The 17,931-nt window shown below is 43.1% G+C and overlaps 1 protein-coding gene across 1 annotated transcript in view; it reads right to left on the bottom strand.

Moving 5' to 3' along the window:
* Nucleotides 1-11,818, bottom strand: part of LOC120057429 (neural cell adhesion molecule 1-like) — a 115,680-nt gene extending 103,862 nt beyond the window's left edge. The window contains exons 1-2 of the mRNA XM_039006054.1: nt 11,806-11,818; nt 11,403-11,531 (exon numbers count right to left, since the gene is read on the bottom strand). Coding sequence (XP_038861982.1) covers nt 11,403-11,531; nt 11,806-11,818 — 142 coding nt within the window. The remainder of the gene's footprint in view (nt 1-11,402; nt 11,532-11,805) is intronic.
* Between the last annotated feature and the right edge of the window lie 6,113 nt (nt 11,819-17,931).

Here is a 17,931-nt window from a genome sequence, read left to right as displayed (position 1 = left end):
TGAGATAATGAGTGGGCTGGACATGCAGAGAGAGGAGTTCGGATTGGTTTGCCATAGAATCTCGTCAGTCTGTGTAGGTAACCCTGTCGAACGTTGCTTTAAAAAAAAATGTATTGTGTAGTGGAGCTACATAATTGTGGCTCTCCTCTTTCTGGAGGATCAAGTTTTGAAATCAATGGAATTAGAGTTTGATAGCTAAAGAGATGGAGGAAACACCTGTCTCCGGATTACATCTTCAAACTAAGGGCAACCGTGGCATGGCATTCCTAACAGGGAGACACATCCGTGCACGATGATGTATACAGGTAAGATAGTCTACCGTTAGCTAGCTAGCGTTACATTTTCAGATATTATACATTTTCTAATTTTGACAGAAAGTGGTTTCATTTCAAGCTAAACTGTACTGTTAGCTAGCTAACGTTAGTTGGCTGGCTCCCTAGCTGATGTTATTATTTGTTTCCCAGATCCGTTTGCTGTTCTAGTTAGAGCCTAATGTTAGCTAGCTAACATTGAACATGGTTGGTTAGCTCCCAGAACTATGGCATTGTTGGCACTGTTCATTGTTGTTTAACTAGCTAACATTAACTGGCTGGCTCGTTCGCTAACGTTATGTGACGTGTGTGAGCTTACTTTGTTTACCTACAGTGGTTCCTCCTTTAAAAGTTGCAGCGTACTGCGGCGCAGCTTGCATAGTGCCGCAGAATTCTATGGCACGTTATTTAAGTGTGAACCACTGGTACCATTCATTAATGCTTGTTAGTGCTAGTTTGACCACCAGAGGGCATCTTAGAGAAGCATTTGATAGCCTTCAATAGTGGCTGTACAAGAGAATGCGGGCACGCGGGAGACCGGGGTTCAATTCCCCGACATGGAGGAAGGAATAGGCTGTCCTTGTAAATAATAATTTGTTCTTAACTGATTCCATATGTGTTATTTCATAGTTGTGATGTCTTCACTATTATTCTACAATGTAGAAAATTGTAAAAATAAAGAAAAACTCTGGAATGAGTAGGTGTGTCCAAACTTTTGACTGGTACTTGCTTAATTCGGTGTTGCAATCTACTGCAAAGATAGCCTGCAGAGTTCTGTCCTACTATCCAGGTCTGTACCCAAGCAATTTGAACTTGTACTTTTAAAAATCCACCTCTCTAAAAACAAGTCTCTCACCGTTGCCGCCTGCTATAGATCACCCTCTGCCCCCGGCTGTGCTCTGGACACCATATGTGAACTGATTGCCCCCCATCTATCTTCAGAGCTCGTGCTGCTAGGCGACCTAAACTGGAACATGCTTAACACCCCAGCCATCCTACAATCTAAGCTTGATGCCCTCAATCTCACACAAATTATCAATGAACCTACCAGGTACCACCCCAAAGCCGTTAACACGGGTACCCTCATAGATATCATCCTAACCAACTTGCCCTCCAAATACACCTCTGCTGTTTTCAACCAAGATCTCAGCAATCACTGCCTCATTGCCTGCATCCGTAATGGCTCAGCGGTCAAACGACCTCCACTCATCACTGTGAAACGCTCCTTGAAACACTTCAGCGAGCAGGCCTTTCTAATCGACCTGGCCGGGGTATCCTGGAAGGATATTGATCTCATCCCGTCAGTAGAGGATGCCTGGTTATTTAAAAAAAAAATGCCTTCCTCACCATCTTAAATAAGCATGCCCCATTCAAGAAATTTAGAACCAGGAACAGATATAGCCCTTGGTTCTCTCCAGACCTGACTGCCCTTAACCAACACAAAAACATCCTATGGTGTTCTGCATTAGCATCGAACAGCCCCTGTGATATGCACCTTTTCAGGGAAGCTAGAAACCAATATACACAGGCAGTTAGAAAAGCCAAGGCTAGCTTTTTCAAGCAGAAATTTGCTTCCTGCAACACAAACTCAAAAAAGTTCTGGGACATTGTAAAGTCCATGGAGAATAAGAACACCTCCTCCCAGCTGCCCACTGCACTGAGGCTAGGAAACATTACATTTGTCACCACCGATAAATCCACTATAATTGAGAATTTCAATAAGCATTTTTCTATGGCTGGCCATGCTTTCCACCTGGCTACCCCTACCCCGGTCAACAGCACTGCACCCCCCACAGCAACTCGCCCAAGCCTTCCCCATTTCTCCTTCTCTCAAATCCAGTCAGCTGATGTTCTGAAAGAGCTGCAAAATCTGTACCCCTACAAATCAGCCGGGCTAGACAATCTGGATCCTTTCTTTCTAAAATTATCTGCCGAAATTGTTGCAACCCCTATTACTAGCCTGTTCAACCTCTCTTTCGTATCGTCTGAGATTCCCAAAGATTGGAAAGCAGCTGCAGTCATCCCCCTCTTCTAAGGGGGGGGACACTCTTAACCCAAACTGCTACAGACCTATATCTATCCTACCCTGCCTTTCTAAGGTCTTCGAAAGCCAAGTCAACAAACAGATTACCGACCATTTCGAATCCCACCATACCTTCTCCGCTATGCAATCTGGTTTCAGAGCTGGTCATGGGTGCACCTCAGCCACGCTCAAGGTCCTAAACGATATCCTAACCGCCATCGATAAGAAACAATACTGTGCAGCCGTATTCCTGGCCAAGGCTTTCGACTCTGTCAATCACCACATTCTCATCGGCAGACTCGATAGCCTTGGTTTCTCAAATGATTGCCTCGCCTGGTTCACCAACTACTTCTCTGATAGAGTCCAGTGTGTCAAATCGGAGGGCCTGTTGTCCGGGCCTCTGGCAGTCTCTATGGGGGTGCCACAGGGTTCAATTCTTGGACCGACTCTCTTCTCTGTATACATCAATGATATCGCTCTTGCTGCTGGTGAGTCTCTGATCCACCTCTACGCAGACGACACCATTCTGTATACTTCTGGCCCTTTTTTGGACACTGTGTTAACAACCCTCCAGACGAGCTTCAATGCCATACAACTCTCCATCCGTGGCCTCCAATTGCTCTTAAATACAAGTAAAACGAAATGCATGCTCTTCAACCGATCGCTGCCTGCACCTGCCCGCCCGTCTAACATCACTACTCTGGACGGTTCTGACTTAGAATATGTGGACAACTACAAATACCTAGGTGTCTGGTTAGACTGTAAACTCTCCTTCCAGACTCACATCAAACATCTCCAATCCAAAGTTAAATCTAGAATTGGCTTCCTATTTCGCAACAAAGCATCCTTCACTCATGCTGCCAAACATACCCTTGTAAAACTGACCATCCTACCGATCCTCGACTTCGGCGATGTCATTTACAAAATAGCCTCCAATACCCTACTCAATAAATTGGATGCAGTCTATCACAGTGCCATCCGTTTTGTCACCAAAGCCCCATATACTACCCACCACTGTGACCTGTACGCTCTCGTTGGCTGGCCCTCGCTTCATACTCGTCGCCAAACCCACTGGCTCCAGGTCATCTACAAGACCCTGCTAGGTAAAGTCCCCCCTTATCTCAGCTCGCTGGTCACCATAGCAGCACCCACCTGTAGCACGCGCTCAAGCAGGTATATCTCTCTGGTCACCCCCAAAACCAATTCTTCCTTTGGCCACCTCTCCTTCCAGTTCTCTGCTGCCAATAACTGGAATGAACTACAAAAATCTCTGAAACTGGAAACACTTATCTCCCTCACTAGCTTTAAGCACCAGCTGTCAGAGCAGCTCACAGATTACTGCACCTGTACACAGCCCATCTATAATTTAGCCCAAACAACTACCTCTCCCCCTATTGTATTTATTTATTTATTTATTTATTTTGCTCCTTTGCACCCCATTATTTATATCTTTACTTTGCACATTCTTCCACTGCAAATCTACCATTCCAGTGTTTTACTTGCTATATTGTATTTACTTCGCCACCATGGCCTTTTTTTGCCTTTACCTCCCTTATCTCACCTCATTTGCTCACATTGTGTATACTTATTTTTTCTACCGTATTATTGACTGCATGTTTGTTTTACTCCATGTGTAACTCTGTGTTGTAGTATGTGTCGAACTGCTTTGCTTTATCTTGGCCAGGTCGCAATTGTAAATGAGAACTTGTTCTCAACTTGCCTACCTGGTTAAATAAAGGTGAAATAAAATAAAATAAATAAAAAATTATTTGATTAATATTATGGTGGTTTTAAAGGAGGAACCACTGTAGCTAGGTACATTGTTTATCTAGCTAGCAAGCTATATGTCTTAAGCTCAAGTGTACTGTTAGCTAGCTAACGTTAGCTGGCTGGCTCCCTAGCTGATGTTATTATTTGTTTCCCAGAGCCATGTGCTGTTCTAGTTAGAGCCTAATGTTAGCTAGCTAACAATGAACATGGTTGGTTAGCTCCCAGTGTAACCAGTGTGAAATAGCTAGCTAGTTAGCGGGGTGCACGCTAATAGCGTTTCAATCAGTGATGTCACTCACCCTGAGACCTTGAAGTAATTGTTTCCCTTGCTCTGCAAGAGCCGTAGCTTTTGTGGAGCGATAGATAACGATGCTTCGGGGGTGTCAGTTGTTGAAGTGTGCAGAGGGTCCCTGGTTCGAAGCCCAGGTATGGGCAAGGAGAGGGACTGAATCAAAACTGTTGCATTGATGCTGTTGACCTGGATCACGGGTTGCTGCGGAAAAGGAGGAGGTCAAAGGGGGGTGAGTGTAACCGGTGTGAAATGGCTATCTACTTAGCGGGGTACGCACTAATAGCGTTTCAAATCGGTGATGTCACTCGCCCTGAGACCTTGAAGTAGTTGTTTCCCTTGCTCTGCAAGAGCCTTGGCTTTTGTGGAGCGATAGGTAATGATGCTTCGTGGGGCAGTTGTTGATGTGTGCAGAGGGTCAATGGTTCAAGCCCAGGCAGGGGCGAGGAGAGGGATGGAAGCAATACTGTTACACCAGCACTGTGGCATTGTTGGCACTGTTTATTGTTTAACTAGCTAATGTTGGCTGGCTGGCTCGGTAGCTAACATTACGTGATGTGTGTACAACACCCGTTGAATATTGCCGGTGTCAGTAAATGTCTGCAAAAAAGGGTAATGAAATTGTTGCCAGCAGGGCTGGTTAGGCTGTTTACATGTTATCCAGAGGTAAACAAATTATCGTCCAGAGCGTCAAGTGTGCGCTTTGAGAGCGAAACGAGATGGGTGGGGCTAAAGCTTAGTTGTGAGGGTGTGAACGATGGTGAATGGGTGTAGACAAAGAAGAGCTCTTCACTAGACAGCAAAACATTCAATGGCGATTTTCTCAAAAGTGAGTTTACAGGTTGATCAACTTTCAAAGCAGAATTACTTTCCCATTGTTCCTCAAATGATATACCATTTTGTGGCTCTGAGTCTCTACTTTTATATGATGCAAAAAACACAATTTCAAATTTTGCTACTTAAGACCGAATCCAGGTGGTGAGTCACATATGCGTGGAACTTGCAAGTGTATACAGGGAAACCAGATGGAGGAGCCCCTAAGAAGAACCAAGGGACGCGGGTTGTCCTGGACGTGACACAAGGACTCCGTGGCCACAACATCACATGCAATAACTGTTTTACTTCACACAAGCTGGGACAGAAGCACCTCAAGAGGAAGCTGACGATGGTAAGAACAGTACGAAAAAACATGCTAGTGCTCCCAACTCAGGATTCAGAAGGAGGATGCTGGTGCCCCATCTGCCCGAACCACAGAACCAACAACTCCACTATCAGAAGTAAGTGTGAGTGATGTTGTTGCATGTGTGTGCATCTGACTCTCTCCTACCTTGGTCTGCTGTAACTATATATGTGAGTGAGTGAGATGTTAAGCGTTTTCATCATTCTAGATTGCAGTCGGTAGCAACAAGAAGAAGCGCTGCAATGTGTGTGGAACCAAGAAGGACAGGAAGACACAGTACACATGCATCAAGTGCAAGAAATACATTTGCAACACACACACAGTAAAACTCTGTCCCTCACGTTGTGTGTAGACCGGCCTTAATTTGTGTTCAATGGGGCTCATTTAGAATTTCCATAAAATACTGTATGTAAAATTTGCTCTTCCAAATTTGTTCAGTTAAACATCAATAGTGATGAAAACATTGTTTCATTTATATTTGCTCAAGATAAACATAATTTATTCTACCCATGTCTTGATTATAATAGATTTTTTTTGTTTACAAAAATTACATTTCACCCCCCCCCCCAAAAATGTGCGCTTTTATTGATAAATGTGATCTAGCAGAGGAAAATAGCAAATATTAACCATGTATGCTGTCTATAATGCTTCTAATTGATATAAGTCAACATCTAAGTATTTAATATTTTTACGTAAATTGTTATGGCTGTATTGTTTTAAAAACTAAATAACGTTGTGGGTCCATCAGACACGCGAACATTGGGTGAATAACAAACACCACACGAGGGCTAAGTCTGGGAAAACTCCAGGGCTTGATGGCATACCAGTTGAGGTATATCAAATGTTTTTTGATGTACTCAGAGGACCATTATTAGCATGTTTTAACCACTCCTTTAAAAATGGTAGACTATCCGATAGTCAACAAGGTCTGATTTCACTATTACTGAAACAGGACCCAGGTGGTAAATATAAAGATCCAGTCCATTTAAAAAATTGGAGGCCCCTTACACTTCAGTGTTGTGAATGCATAGTGCATAGAATTAAAAAAGGTATTGTCGGATATTATTCATCCTAATCAGAAAAGTTTTTTACATGGACGATACATTGGAGATAATAATAACACAAGGACAAGTACAAGTACTGGAAACAATAGAACTGTCAAGTGTATGCTGTCTATATTGCTTCTAATTGATATAAGTCAACATCTAAGTATTAAATATTTTTACGTAAATTGTTATGGCTGTATTGTTTTAAAAACCAAATAAGGTTGTGGGTCCATCAGACACGCGAACATTGGGTGAATAACAAACACCACACGAGGGCTAAGTCTGGGAAAACTCCAGGGCTTGATGGCATACCATTTGAGGTATATCAAACGTTTTTTGATGTACTATCTGCAATTCTATTTATTATGGCCATCAAAATTTTTGCTATTCAAATCAGATCCAACAATAATATCAAGGGTCTAGAAATCCAGGGCTTAAAAACAAACGCTGATGATTCATGTTCTTTTAAATCCACAATTTGGATCCCTACATTCAGCCTCATAGAGGATCTAGATAATTTTTCTTACCTCTGGATTACAACCGAATTATGATAAGTGTATTATACTGAACAAAAATATAAATGCAACATGTAAAGTGTTGGTTACATGTTTCATGAGCTGAAATAAAATATCCCAGAAATGTTTCATACCCACAAAAAGCTAAAAAATGGTTTACATCCCTGTTAGTGAGCATTTCTAGTTTGCCAAAATAATCCATCCAACTGACAGGTGTGGCATATCATGAAGCTGATTAAAGAGCATGATCATTACAAAGGTGCACGTTGTGCTGGAGACAATAAAAGGCCTCTCTAAAATATGCAGTTTTGTCACACAATCATATGTAGATTGTTTTGGTCACAGTTTTTGGTCACAAGTTCAGGAATTTTTTTAATGTATTTTACCTTTATTTAACTAGGCAAGTCAGTTAATAACAAATTCTTATTTTCAATGGCGGCCTAGGAACAGTGGGTTACCTGCCTTGTTCAGTGGCAGAACGACAGATTTGTACCTTGGGGATTCAATCTTGCAACCTTCCGGTTACTAGTCCAACACTCTAACCACTAGGCTACCTGAAGCCCTGGGTAGCTTAGTGAAGAATTGCAACATTTACCTGGAGCTAACTCTCCAAATAGCACTCCTGGGTGATTTGAAAAGTCATAGTCAATCAATAAAAAATATAATAATACTCTTAGCCCCCCAAAATAAATATTTACAATCTGTAGAAACTATGAGAATAGAAATGTTCAGAACTTTTCTAAAACATCACAGCACAGTTGAAAAATGTATGGCAAATAGAAATCAAAACTGGATGGTGTTTAGAGGGGTTGAGGGGAGCTGAAGGGTGGGACTAAAAATAACAATAAACAAGATAACTAATATAAAATATACTGTGTCCGTAAAATGTATATAGTATCTATAAACTGGAAGTAAAAGTAAGTATTGTTGTCCATTAGTTTACTCCAATTAGGGAAGAGATGGTAGGGCTAGGTGAAAATAATAAAGGAAAATCTATAATAAAATATACATATTACCCCAAAAATATATGGGGGATTGGAAATGATGCAGATAATTACATTGATAGAAGCCACAATCTATCTCCAATATTAAAGCTGATCTACCCCCTAAAAAAATATTCTTGCAATTGGCTCAATCAATTCCTATAAGCCCTTGGACAAAAGCTGATTTATCCTTTTGTTGAGATGACTATAAATCGCCATTTAAGTTCAGGAAGGCTCAAATTTGTAATTGCTACAGCCTAGTCATCCCCCAACCCCATTCGGTGTCCCTCAGCACTGGGCTCAGATGACAAGTTGGAGAGGTGCCGGGGGGAGTGATGGTACAGGACGTAATCCAGGCAAAGCCTGGCAGTGAACAAATGGAGGACGCTGGTGTTACATTGACTTAGGGCTGACACAGCCTTCAGCTTGATTAAGACCTGACACCCAGGGACCGTCCGGATGTCTGCTTGTGTAACTTCTGTGAAATGGCTAGCAAGTTAGCAGTGCATGCTAGTGCCGTCTCAATCGGTGACGTCACTCACTCAGAGACCTTGAAGTAGTTGTTTCCCTTGGTCAGTAAGGGCAGCGGTTTTGTGGAGCGATATATAGATGCTTGTGGGAGGCAGTTGTTGATGTGGTCAGAGGATCGCTGGTTCAAGCCCAGGTTGGGGCAAGGAAAGGGACAGAAGCAACATTGTTACACAGGGAGTATGCCAAGCATTATCTGCAGTATGTTGCTAGCTCAACACCTCTGAGTTGGAGGCCTACTTTGAGTTATGTTTGAAACCTTTAATTGCATACTTGTATTACACAATACACACAGTATTCATTTTCCTTATGAGATATAAAATATAAAAAACTATAAGTATGCCGGGTTAGGGGAATTGTCTATACAAGACAAGTATTTGAGAAGGTCATATATATACTCTGTCTTTGTCTCTCACACAAACAAACATTGTCTGTACATTCCATAACAATATATAAAAACCAATGGAAAAGTTATATATTACAGAGTCAACACAGACTGGATCCAATTTCATGGCCGTGGTGGATTTCGATTTCATTCTCTGTGCAACGGTGCAAGTTAGGAAGCCGGCTCAAGGATGCCATGGAAATATCTCTACCTGAAACAAAAATCATTGACCCGTGGGCCTCTGGTCAGGGGTCTCTGACCTTGCAGTGTGTGGAAAGCATGTGAGGGGAATACCATGTGTCTGGTCAGCTGAGAGAAAAAATAAAACTGCACTCAGGAATCCATATCCTTGGAGGAAACTTCCAAGGAGACAAGGAAAATCACATTTTGGGACATTAATTATGATGGGTGGTAAGAACAGGGGAAAATTACGAAGGAGCCTGGATCATAAGCGCTGTGGGACTCTGGGGGTTGGCTGAGGCCGAGGCGACTGGCAAAGCCATCAGTTTATCCTTTCCCCTCATGTGATAAGGCGTGAGACTCCTGAAGTAGCCTCGACTCTACAATCCTCACAGGGGAGAGTTGGCATATCAACTCCAAAATCAAAATAACTGAACTCTCTCCCTACTGTCTCTCCCTACTGTCTCATTTGAATACATTGCTCGTGTACCGTCCTCCAAAAGGAAATGAATAATTCCTGTCTGAACTACTCAACATTGCTGTCCCACTCTCGCCCTGCTTACAGTTGCTTGGCAATCTGAATATCTACAATGATTTATTACAAAAATTACCCCCTTTTTCTCCCAAATTTCATGATATTACGATTTTGTCTCGTCGCTGCAACTCCCCAATGGGCTTGGGAGAGGCAAAGGTTCAGTCATGCGTCCTCTGAAACATGACCCGCCCACCGCACTTCTTAACACCCGCTTGCGTAACCCGGAAGCCAGACGCACCAATGTGTCAGAGGAAACACCGTTCAACTGACAACCGAAGTCAGCCTGCAGGCGCCCGGCCCGCCACAAGGAGTCGCTAGAGCGCGATGAGCCAAGTAAAGCCCCCCTGGCCAAACCCTCCGCTAACCCGGACGACACTGGGCCAATTGTGAGTCGCCCTATGGGACTCCCGGGATCGAACTCCAGGCTGTAGTTACGCCGCAACTCTGTGATGCAGTGCCTTAGACCGCTGCGGCACTCGGGAGGCCCACTTGCCTCTGATTTTATTGCTGTTCTGGACTGTTTCAATATTACCCAACATGTACATTTTCCCACTCTCTTTAAGGGACACATAGTTGATCTCGTCTTCTCGGTTGGCCTAAACTCATATTTCCCCCTCCCTGTTCCGTCTGACCACAAGATCCTTAGCTTCTCTCTTCCCTCAAACTCACGCCACACTCTCCTTCCTCAACATCAAAGCTGTCGACCCCCTCTATGTCTCTGATGCCATCTGCTCTGCCCTGCTCCTTGACCACGCCCCCAACTCACCTGATGAACTAGCTGCCCAATTCAACACTGCTGTATCTGTCTCCCTCAACTCTCTGGACCCCTCCAAACTAAACCTGGCCTCCTTCTCCTCCTTGTTTACCCCTGAGCTCTGTACAAGCAAGCTTGTAGCTGCCTGGAGAGCCTGAGCAGGAAGTCTGGGCTAACTGTCCACACTTAGGCCTACAAACTCTACCTCTCCACCTACAGAGATGCCCTCAGTGCTGCCAGATTGGCCTACTTCTCCAACATCATCCACAGCTCCAAGTAGTACTCCCAGACTGTTCTCCACTGGCAGCAAACTACTTGAAGGCCCTGTGACGACACCTTCTCTACTCCCTCCACTGAACTCTGCAACTCCTTCCTTCAGTTTTTCAAGGAAAAGATCACCAAACTAAATTCATCACTGACTGATCAACCTCCCTCAGCCGCCCCTCCCCCTGTTAACCTCCCAACCGTCACCCCTGTAACCCGGCTCTCTGAATTCACCCCCAATTGACTCTCCCTATATATCAAAACTCATCATGTCATCCAAGACTACAACTTGCTCCCTGGATCTTCTCCCCACTGTTCTCATCAAGCCTGAGATCACGCCTGATCTCTATCCATATATCACACACATCTTCAACCTCTCCCTCGCCCACGGAACTGTCCCCTCTAACTACAAAACAGCTGCAGTCACCCCCATCTTTAAAAAATCCAGGATTGGACACCACCATCCTCAATAACTTCTACCCCATTTCCAACCTCTCCTTCCTTGCCAAGACTCTGGAACAAACTGTTGCCTCCGAATTACAAACCCACCCGCTAATGAACAACCTCTTCGAGCCCCTAAAGTCTGATTTCCACCCCCTCCACAGTACTGATGCTGCACTCCTCAAAGTTGTCAATTACCTTCATCATCTATATCCTCCCCCTTGGTCAGATCCTCTATCACTTCAATCTTGACTTCCACTGCTATGCCGATGACACCCAGATCAACCTCAGCACCAAATCCCTCAACCCACACTGAATCCTGGCTCTCTGCAATAAAAACATGGATGCACCAAAGCCACCCTCACCAAAGCTGGCAACCTCACCCTCACCATTGACGACACCACTGTCCCTCCCTCCCACCACACACACAACCTTGGCATCATCCTGGACTCCACCCTCTCCTTTGACCACCATATAAGACAGACTGTCAAATCCTCATTCTTCCACAACATTGCCAATGTCAGGTCCTCCCTCTCAAGTCCTGCCGCTGAAACCCTCATACATGCATTCATCTTCTCCCGTCTTGAATACTGAAACTCACCACTCTCCGGCATCAACTCAAACTCCCTCCATAAGCTCCAAATGGTTCAAAACTCTGCACCCCGAATCCTCACCCATACTAAGTCCTGGTAGCACATCACCCCTGTCCTCTGTGAACACCACTGTCACTACATTACAAAGCTCTTGCCGGGTTCGTATCTTGCCAGGTTCGTATCCTAACCCCAACCCTACCCTCCCCAAACCCTAAACCGGGGTTTGTATCCAAACCCCAACCCTCCCCTCCCCGTACACTGATACATCACACTCTTTCCCTACTAGAGAGATTTAGATCCCACCAGGGGGAAATTAATTTGGTCATGTGCTTAAAAAGACGGCACATAAAACATGAAAACACAGAAACTACACAATAGAATATATTCAAAGTGCTATAGCTACACATTTAAAGTGAAAGTGTAATATGCTGTGTACTCGAGGGACCATCTATTATACAGCCTTCCTTGAGCCACCCCTCTCTTTGTTAATGTTTTTGTTTAATTTTATGTTTTGTTTTGATTTCTTTTTTTACTGTAAAGCAATTTTGGGTGTCTTTCTAAATAAATATACGCACATGGTAGACATACTGTGCAAGTTTCCTCTTTACAGTCTTTCTAACGGAATATCAACGACTGAAATTAGCTTAATTTGTTTTGTCTGACATTAAAAGTACAGGTCGACCGATTAATCCGAATGGCCGATTAATTAGGGCCGATTTCAAGTTTTCGTAACAATCGGTAATGGGTATTTTTGGACACCAATTGGCAGATTTTTTAAATTTGTATTATTATTATTTTTTACACCTTTATTTAACTAGGCAAGTCAGTTAACCTGTTTGAGAGGGCAGCATTTTCACGTTTGGATGAAAAGCGTGCCCAGAGTAAACTGCCTGCTACTCAGTCCCAGTTGCTAATATATGCATATTAGTAGATTTGGATAGAAAACACTCTGAAGTTTCTAAAACTGTTTGAATGATGTCTGTGAGTATAACATAACTCATATGGCAGGCGAAAACCTGAGAAAAATCCAACCAGGAAGTGGGAAATCTGAGGTTTGTAGTTTTTCAACTCTTTGCCTATCGAATATACAGTGTCCATGGGGTCAAATTGCACTTCCTAAGGCTTCCACTAGATGTCAACAGTCTTTAGAACCTTGTTTGATGCTTCTACTGTAAAGGAGGGGGGATTGAGTCAGTGGTCTGGCAGAGTGCCATGAGCTGACCATGCGCGTTCACGTGAGATTTAGCTTGAGTTCCATTGCATTTCTGAAGACAAAGGAATTCTCCAGTTGCAACATTATTGAAGATTTATCATAAAAACATCCTAAAGATTGATTCTATACTTCGTTTGACATGTTTCTACGAACTGTAATATGACTTTTTTGACTTTTCGTCTGAACTAAGCGATCGCGCATTGAGCATTTGGATTACTGGGCTAAACGCGCAAACAAAAAGGAGGTAGTTGGACATAAATTATGGACGTTATCGAACAAATCAAACATTTATTGTAGAACTGGGATTCCTGGGAGTGCATTCTGATGAAGATCATCAAAGGTAAGTGAATATTTATAATGCTATTTCTGACTTCTGTTGACTCCGCAACATGGCGGGTATATGTTTGGCTTGTTTTGGTCTCTGAGCGCCGTACTCAGATTATTGCATGGTTTGCTTTTTTGAAATCTGACAAAGCGGTTGCATTAATAAGGAGAAGTATATCTATAATTCTGTGCATAATACTTGTATCTTTTATCAAAGTTTATTATGAGTATTTCTGTAAATTGACGTGGCTCTGTGCAAATTCACGGGATGTTTTGGAGGCAAAGCCAAATGTAAACTGAGGTTTTTGGATATAAATATGAACTTGATCGAACAAAACATACATGGCTATGTATTGTGTAACATGTTGTCCCGGGAGTGTCATATGAACTTGATCGAACAAAACAAACATGGCTATGTATTGTGTAACATGTTGTCCCAGGAGTGTCATCTGATGAAGAATATCAAAGGTAAGTGATTCATTTTATCTCTATTTCTGCTTTTTGTGACTCCTCTCTTTGGTTGGAAAATGGCTGTATGCTTTCTGTGACTAGTTGCTGACCTAACACAATGATATGTTCTGCTTTCACCGAAAAGCCTTTTTGAAATCAGACACTGTGGATGGATTTACAACAAGTGTATCTTTAAAATTGTATTTTAGACGTTTTAGGACCACAAAATACAAATCTATTCTAAAATCTACAGGGAAAAAAGTAAAAGACCCACCTTTAAAAATTATAATTTCTAAAACCCCTCTGAAAACAAAAACTGTCCTCCAGAGACAGTCTCCTTAAGCTGCATAGAATCCATTGCCTTATCGATGCCCAACTAATCAAAGACTCCTGCACCAGTGCACTTTTTTTTGATGTGGACCAGCTCATTGAATACTGATGCTTCTCAACTCCGTTGGGCTTTGCAGGTCGAACTCATAGAGCCCAATGGAACTTCGACCCAAAGTCTGATATAGCCTTATCTGTAACGGCGTTCCTCCTCCTCTTCATCCGAAAAGGAGGAGTAGTGATTTGACCAAAATGCAGCGTGGTTATATGACATAATGAATTTATTTAACAAGACGAAAACGAACTATACTTGAATACTAAACAAAATAACAAACGACGTAGACAGACCTGGACATGCGAACTTACATACAACGAAGAACTCACGAACAGGAAAATGACTACACAAAAGAACGAACGTACAAACAAACCGAGACAGTCCCGTGTGGCGCGACAAACACAGACACGAAGACAACCACCCACAACAATCAATGTGAAAACACCTACCTTAATATGGCTCTCAATCAGAGGAAATGAAAACCACCTGCCTCTAATTGAGAGCCATATCAGGTCACCCTTAAACCAACACAGAAACACATAACATAGACTACCCACCCAAACTCACGCCCTGACCGTCAAACACATACAAAACAACAGAAAACAGGTCAGGAACGTGACATTATCAATCTCCATTTCACCTGCTTTTTGCCTAGGTCTGAAGACATGAAAATGGACTGTAGGTACAGTATCTGCCACTTAACCAGACCTGGAACTGTATTTTAATGTATTCAAGACAGTTAATGAAATGTAAAGGAAAAGCATGAGCTAACTCTTCCAGTGATTCTTGAAACATTCATTGCAAGTAGTGAAGCTTTCATTCTTTTAACGGTTTCTATAAATTATGCCTCTTGTTGAAACTTGTTTTTCAGTGACCTCTTTTGTTGTATGACTTCCAAGAGAGATTAATAAATGGCTACATATCAACGCATATTAATGCTTCCAATGCCACTGTGGCTCACTACGTGCCCCAACTTGCCTTACCAAACATTTCTGGAGAGACAACTAGAAATAGTCTACATAGTTAACTAGAGATGGTACATTGAATTGCTAATGTAACATCTGCAGGCCATCCGTATGACCCTAACTGAGGTTCTGGGGTCCTGGAGTTCAATGGTGTCAGCATTCAGAATATCAACTAATCAGTGTACTGACCAGTGTGTGAATGTCCCCTCTGCCTTTTTCCCTTCACTCTCTTTTTCACACTTTCTCTCTCACTAATTCTCATTCTATTTCTGAAACGGGGTATGCTGGTACAAGTGTCTGTGTGAGTGAGCGAAGTCTCAGGATTGTACTCTAATTAACTAACGAAGAAATGGACTCCCAACCCCCCTCCCCGGTTGGCTGGACATGCCCTTTGCCCTTATTAGAATGTCATGTTCAAACCAGGGACACATAGTTCCCCTCAGCCACAGCCTTTCATCTCTGTAACTGTTCTGCAGAGATGTATTTTCCTCCAAGAGAGCACATTATATATGCATAATTTAATATGTTGTTGAGATGTTATGCAAATATCACGAAGGACCAAGAATAGTCCCCTAATCCCGTTTGTAGTTAAACCCTCCAGTTCTCTATTTGACCAAGAATAAACTTTAATTTCTCCCCTTTGCAGCCACTTCAAATGATTGAGAGTGCACTACAGGAAGGAGATGCTTGTGGACTACAGGAAAAAGAGGACCGAGCACGCCCCCCTTCTCATCGTCGGGGCTGTAGTGGAGCAGGTCGAGAGTTTCAAGTTCCTTGGTGTCCACATCACCAACAAACTAACATGGTCCAAGCACACCAAGACAGTCGTGAAGAGGGCACGACAAAACCTATTCCCCCTCAGGAGACTGAAAAGATTTGGCATGGGTCCTCAGATCCTCAAAAGGTTCTACAGCTGCACCATCGAGAGCATCCTGACTAGTTGCATCACTGCCTGGTATGGCAACTGCCCGACCTCCGACCGCAAGGCACTACAAAGGATAGTGCGTACGGCTCAGTACATCACTGGGGCCAAGCTTCCTGCTATCCAGGACCTCTATACCAGGCAGTGTCAGAGAAAGGCCCTAAAAATTGTCAACGACTCCAGCCACCCTAGTCATAGACTGTTCTCTCTGCTACCGCACGGCAGCCGTACCGGAGCAACAAGTCTAGGTCCAAGAGGCTTCTAAACAGCTTCTACCCCCTAGCCATAATACTCCTGAACATCTAATCAAATGGCTACCCAGACTATTTGCATTGCCCCCCCCTTTTACGCTGCTGCTACTTACTTTATTATCTATGCATAGTCACTTTAATAACTCTATCTACATGTACATATTACCTCAATTAACCGGTGCCCCCGCACATTGACTCTGTACCGGTACCCCCTGTATATAGCCTCGCTATTGATATTTTACTGCTGCTCTTTAATTATTTGTTACTTTTATTTCTTATTTTTTAAAGTATTTTTCTTAAAACTGCATTGTTGGTTAAGGGCTTGTAAGTAAGCATTTCACTGTAAGGTCTACACTTGTTGTATTTGGCGCATGTGACAAATACAATCTGATTTGATTTGAGACAAAACGTATGTTATGAGAATCAACTGAATCTAAGTGCATCTGGCTAACTTGAGTTGGCTCTCTGTGTGTTTCAGGGGAGCAGTGATAACCCATTAATATCCTCCAAACCTTTGTGCCGTAGCCTTTGTGTTCCCGTGGGAATAGAACATGAGTGAGATAAATTAAGCTAATACAAAAGTGTGATCCGGTAGCACCACTTTGGCCTGTATGTTTACCGATTCGTATGCAAGGGTTCTGTACTTCTCGGTTAACATGTTTCCAAGCATGATACGAGGCTGGGGGAGACGTGGTTGTGTTATCCTTCATGGGCCAGCAATCTCATCCGAATGTTGACAGTGGTTAAATGACCTGAGCGGCTGTCTAGGCAGCGAGTAGCTTAGGTAAACTCGCTGCAATTGAGGAAGTTATGCTGCGAGCCCAGGGCCTGTATTAAAGAAGCCCATTTGACAATTTGTCATCACAAGAACCTTCAGGGGGGTATCTATTGCAGCCCAGCACAGCTTGAACCTGGAAGTAGCACCAAAGCACGGCTAGTTCTTTGAAGAAAACCTCTTACCTTCACAAATGAACCAAAGCATCCCTAGATAGAGAGGCAACTCTTCTGTTAGAAACTTTGAAAACACAAATACTTTTTTTCAAACAATTGTTTTCGAGTGGAGGCTTTAGAAAGGTCAGGGCAAAAGTAGAGACCACATATAATCACCGTGCGTGACAACGGTACGTGATCGATCTGGAGGAGGTCTGCAGGCAACCTTGTGCACAGTTCTGCTGACACTCTGGGTGCCAAGGGATAATGTCTTTCTGTAAAGTCCAAAGGGAAAGTCGATTCTATCCAAACCATTAATACCAATGTGGTAGCCTGTAATTCCAATACAAAACCTGGGCGGTGCAGTGAATTGACTCTTCCGTCTGAGCATTCTATCAATGGGGGCATAATCACTCAGTTCATGGAGGGGAAGGGGGGGGGGGGAATAAACCTTAAGAAGGGTCTTTATCTATCCATCTTCTCTCTCCCAGGCAGAAAAGCCCTCCTCAGGAGAATATCTCTCCATTATCAGCCCGATATATCCATGTGCCGGATGGCCTCCTCTTTAAGGTTGAAATGTAAGGTCGAGGAGCGCTTTCTATTTTCTTTGTTGCCTAGCAACGGGCCATACAGTGCAGCAGGCACTGTGCTTGAGGTCAAAGTGAGTATTGATGGAGATCTCTCAAAGATAGTGTAT

The sequence above is a fragment of the Salvelinus namaycush genome, chromosome 12, assembly GCF_016432855.1.
Source record: "Salvelinus namaycush isolate Seneca chromosome 12, SaNama_1.0, whole genome shotgun sequence".
Classification (NCBI taxonomy): Eukaryota; Metazoa; Chordata; class Actinopteri; order Salmoniformes; family Salmonidae; genus Salvelinus; species Salvelinus namaycush.
Note: the sequence above shows the minus strand (reverse complement) of the source record. Positions and strands in the feature narration are given on the sequence as shown.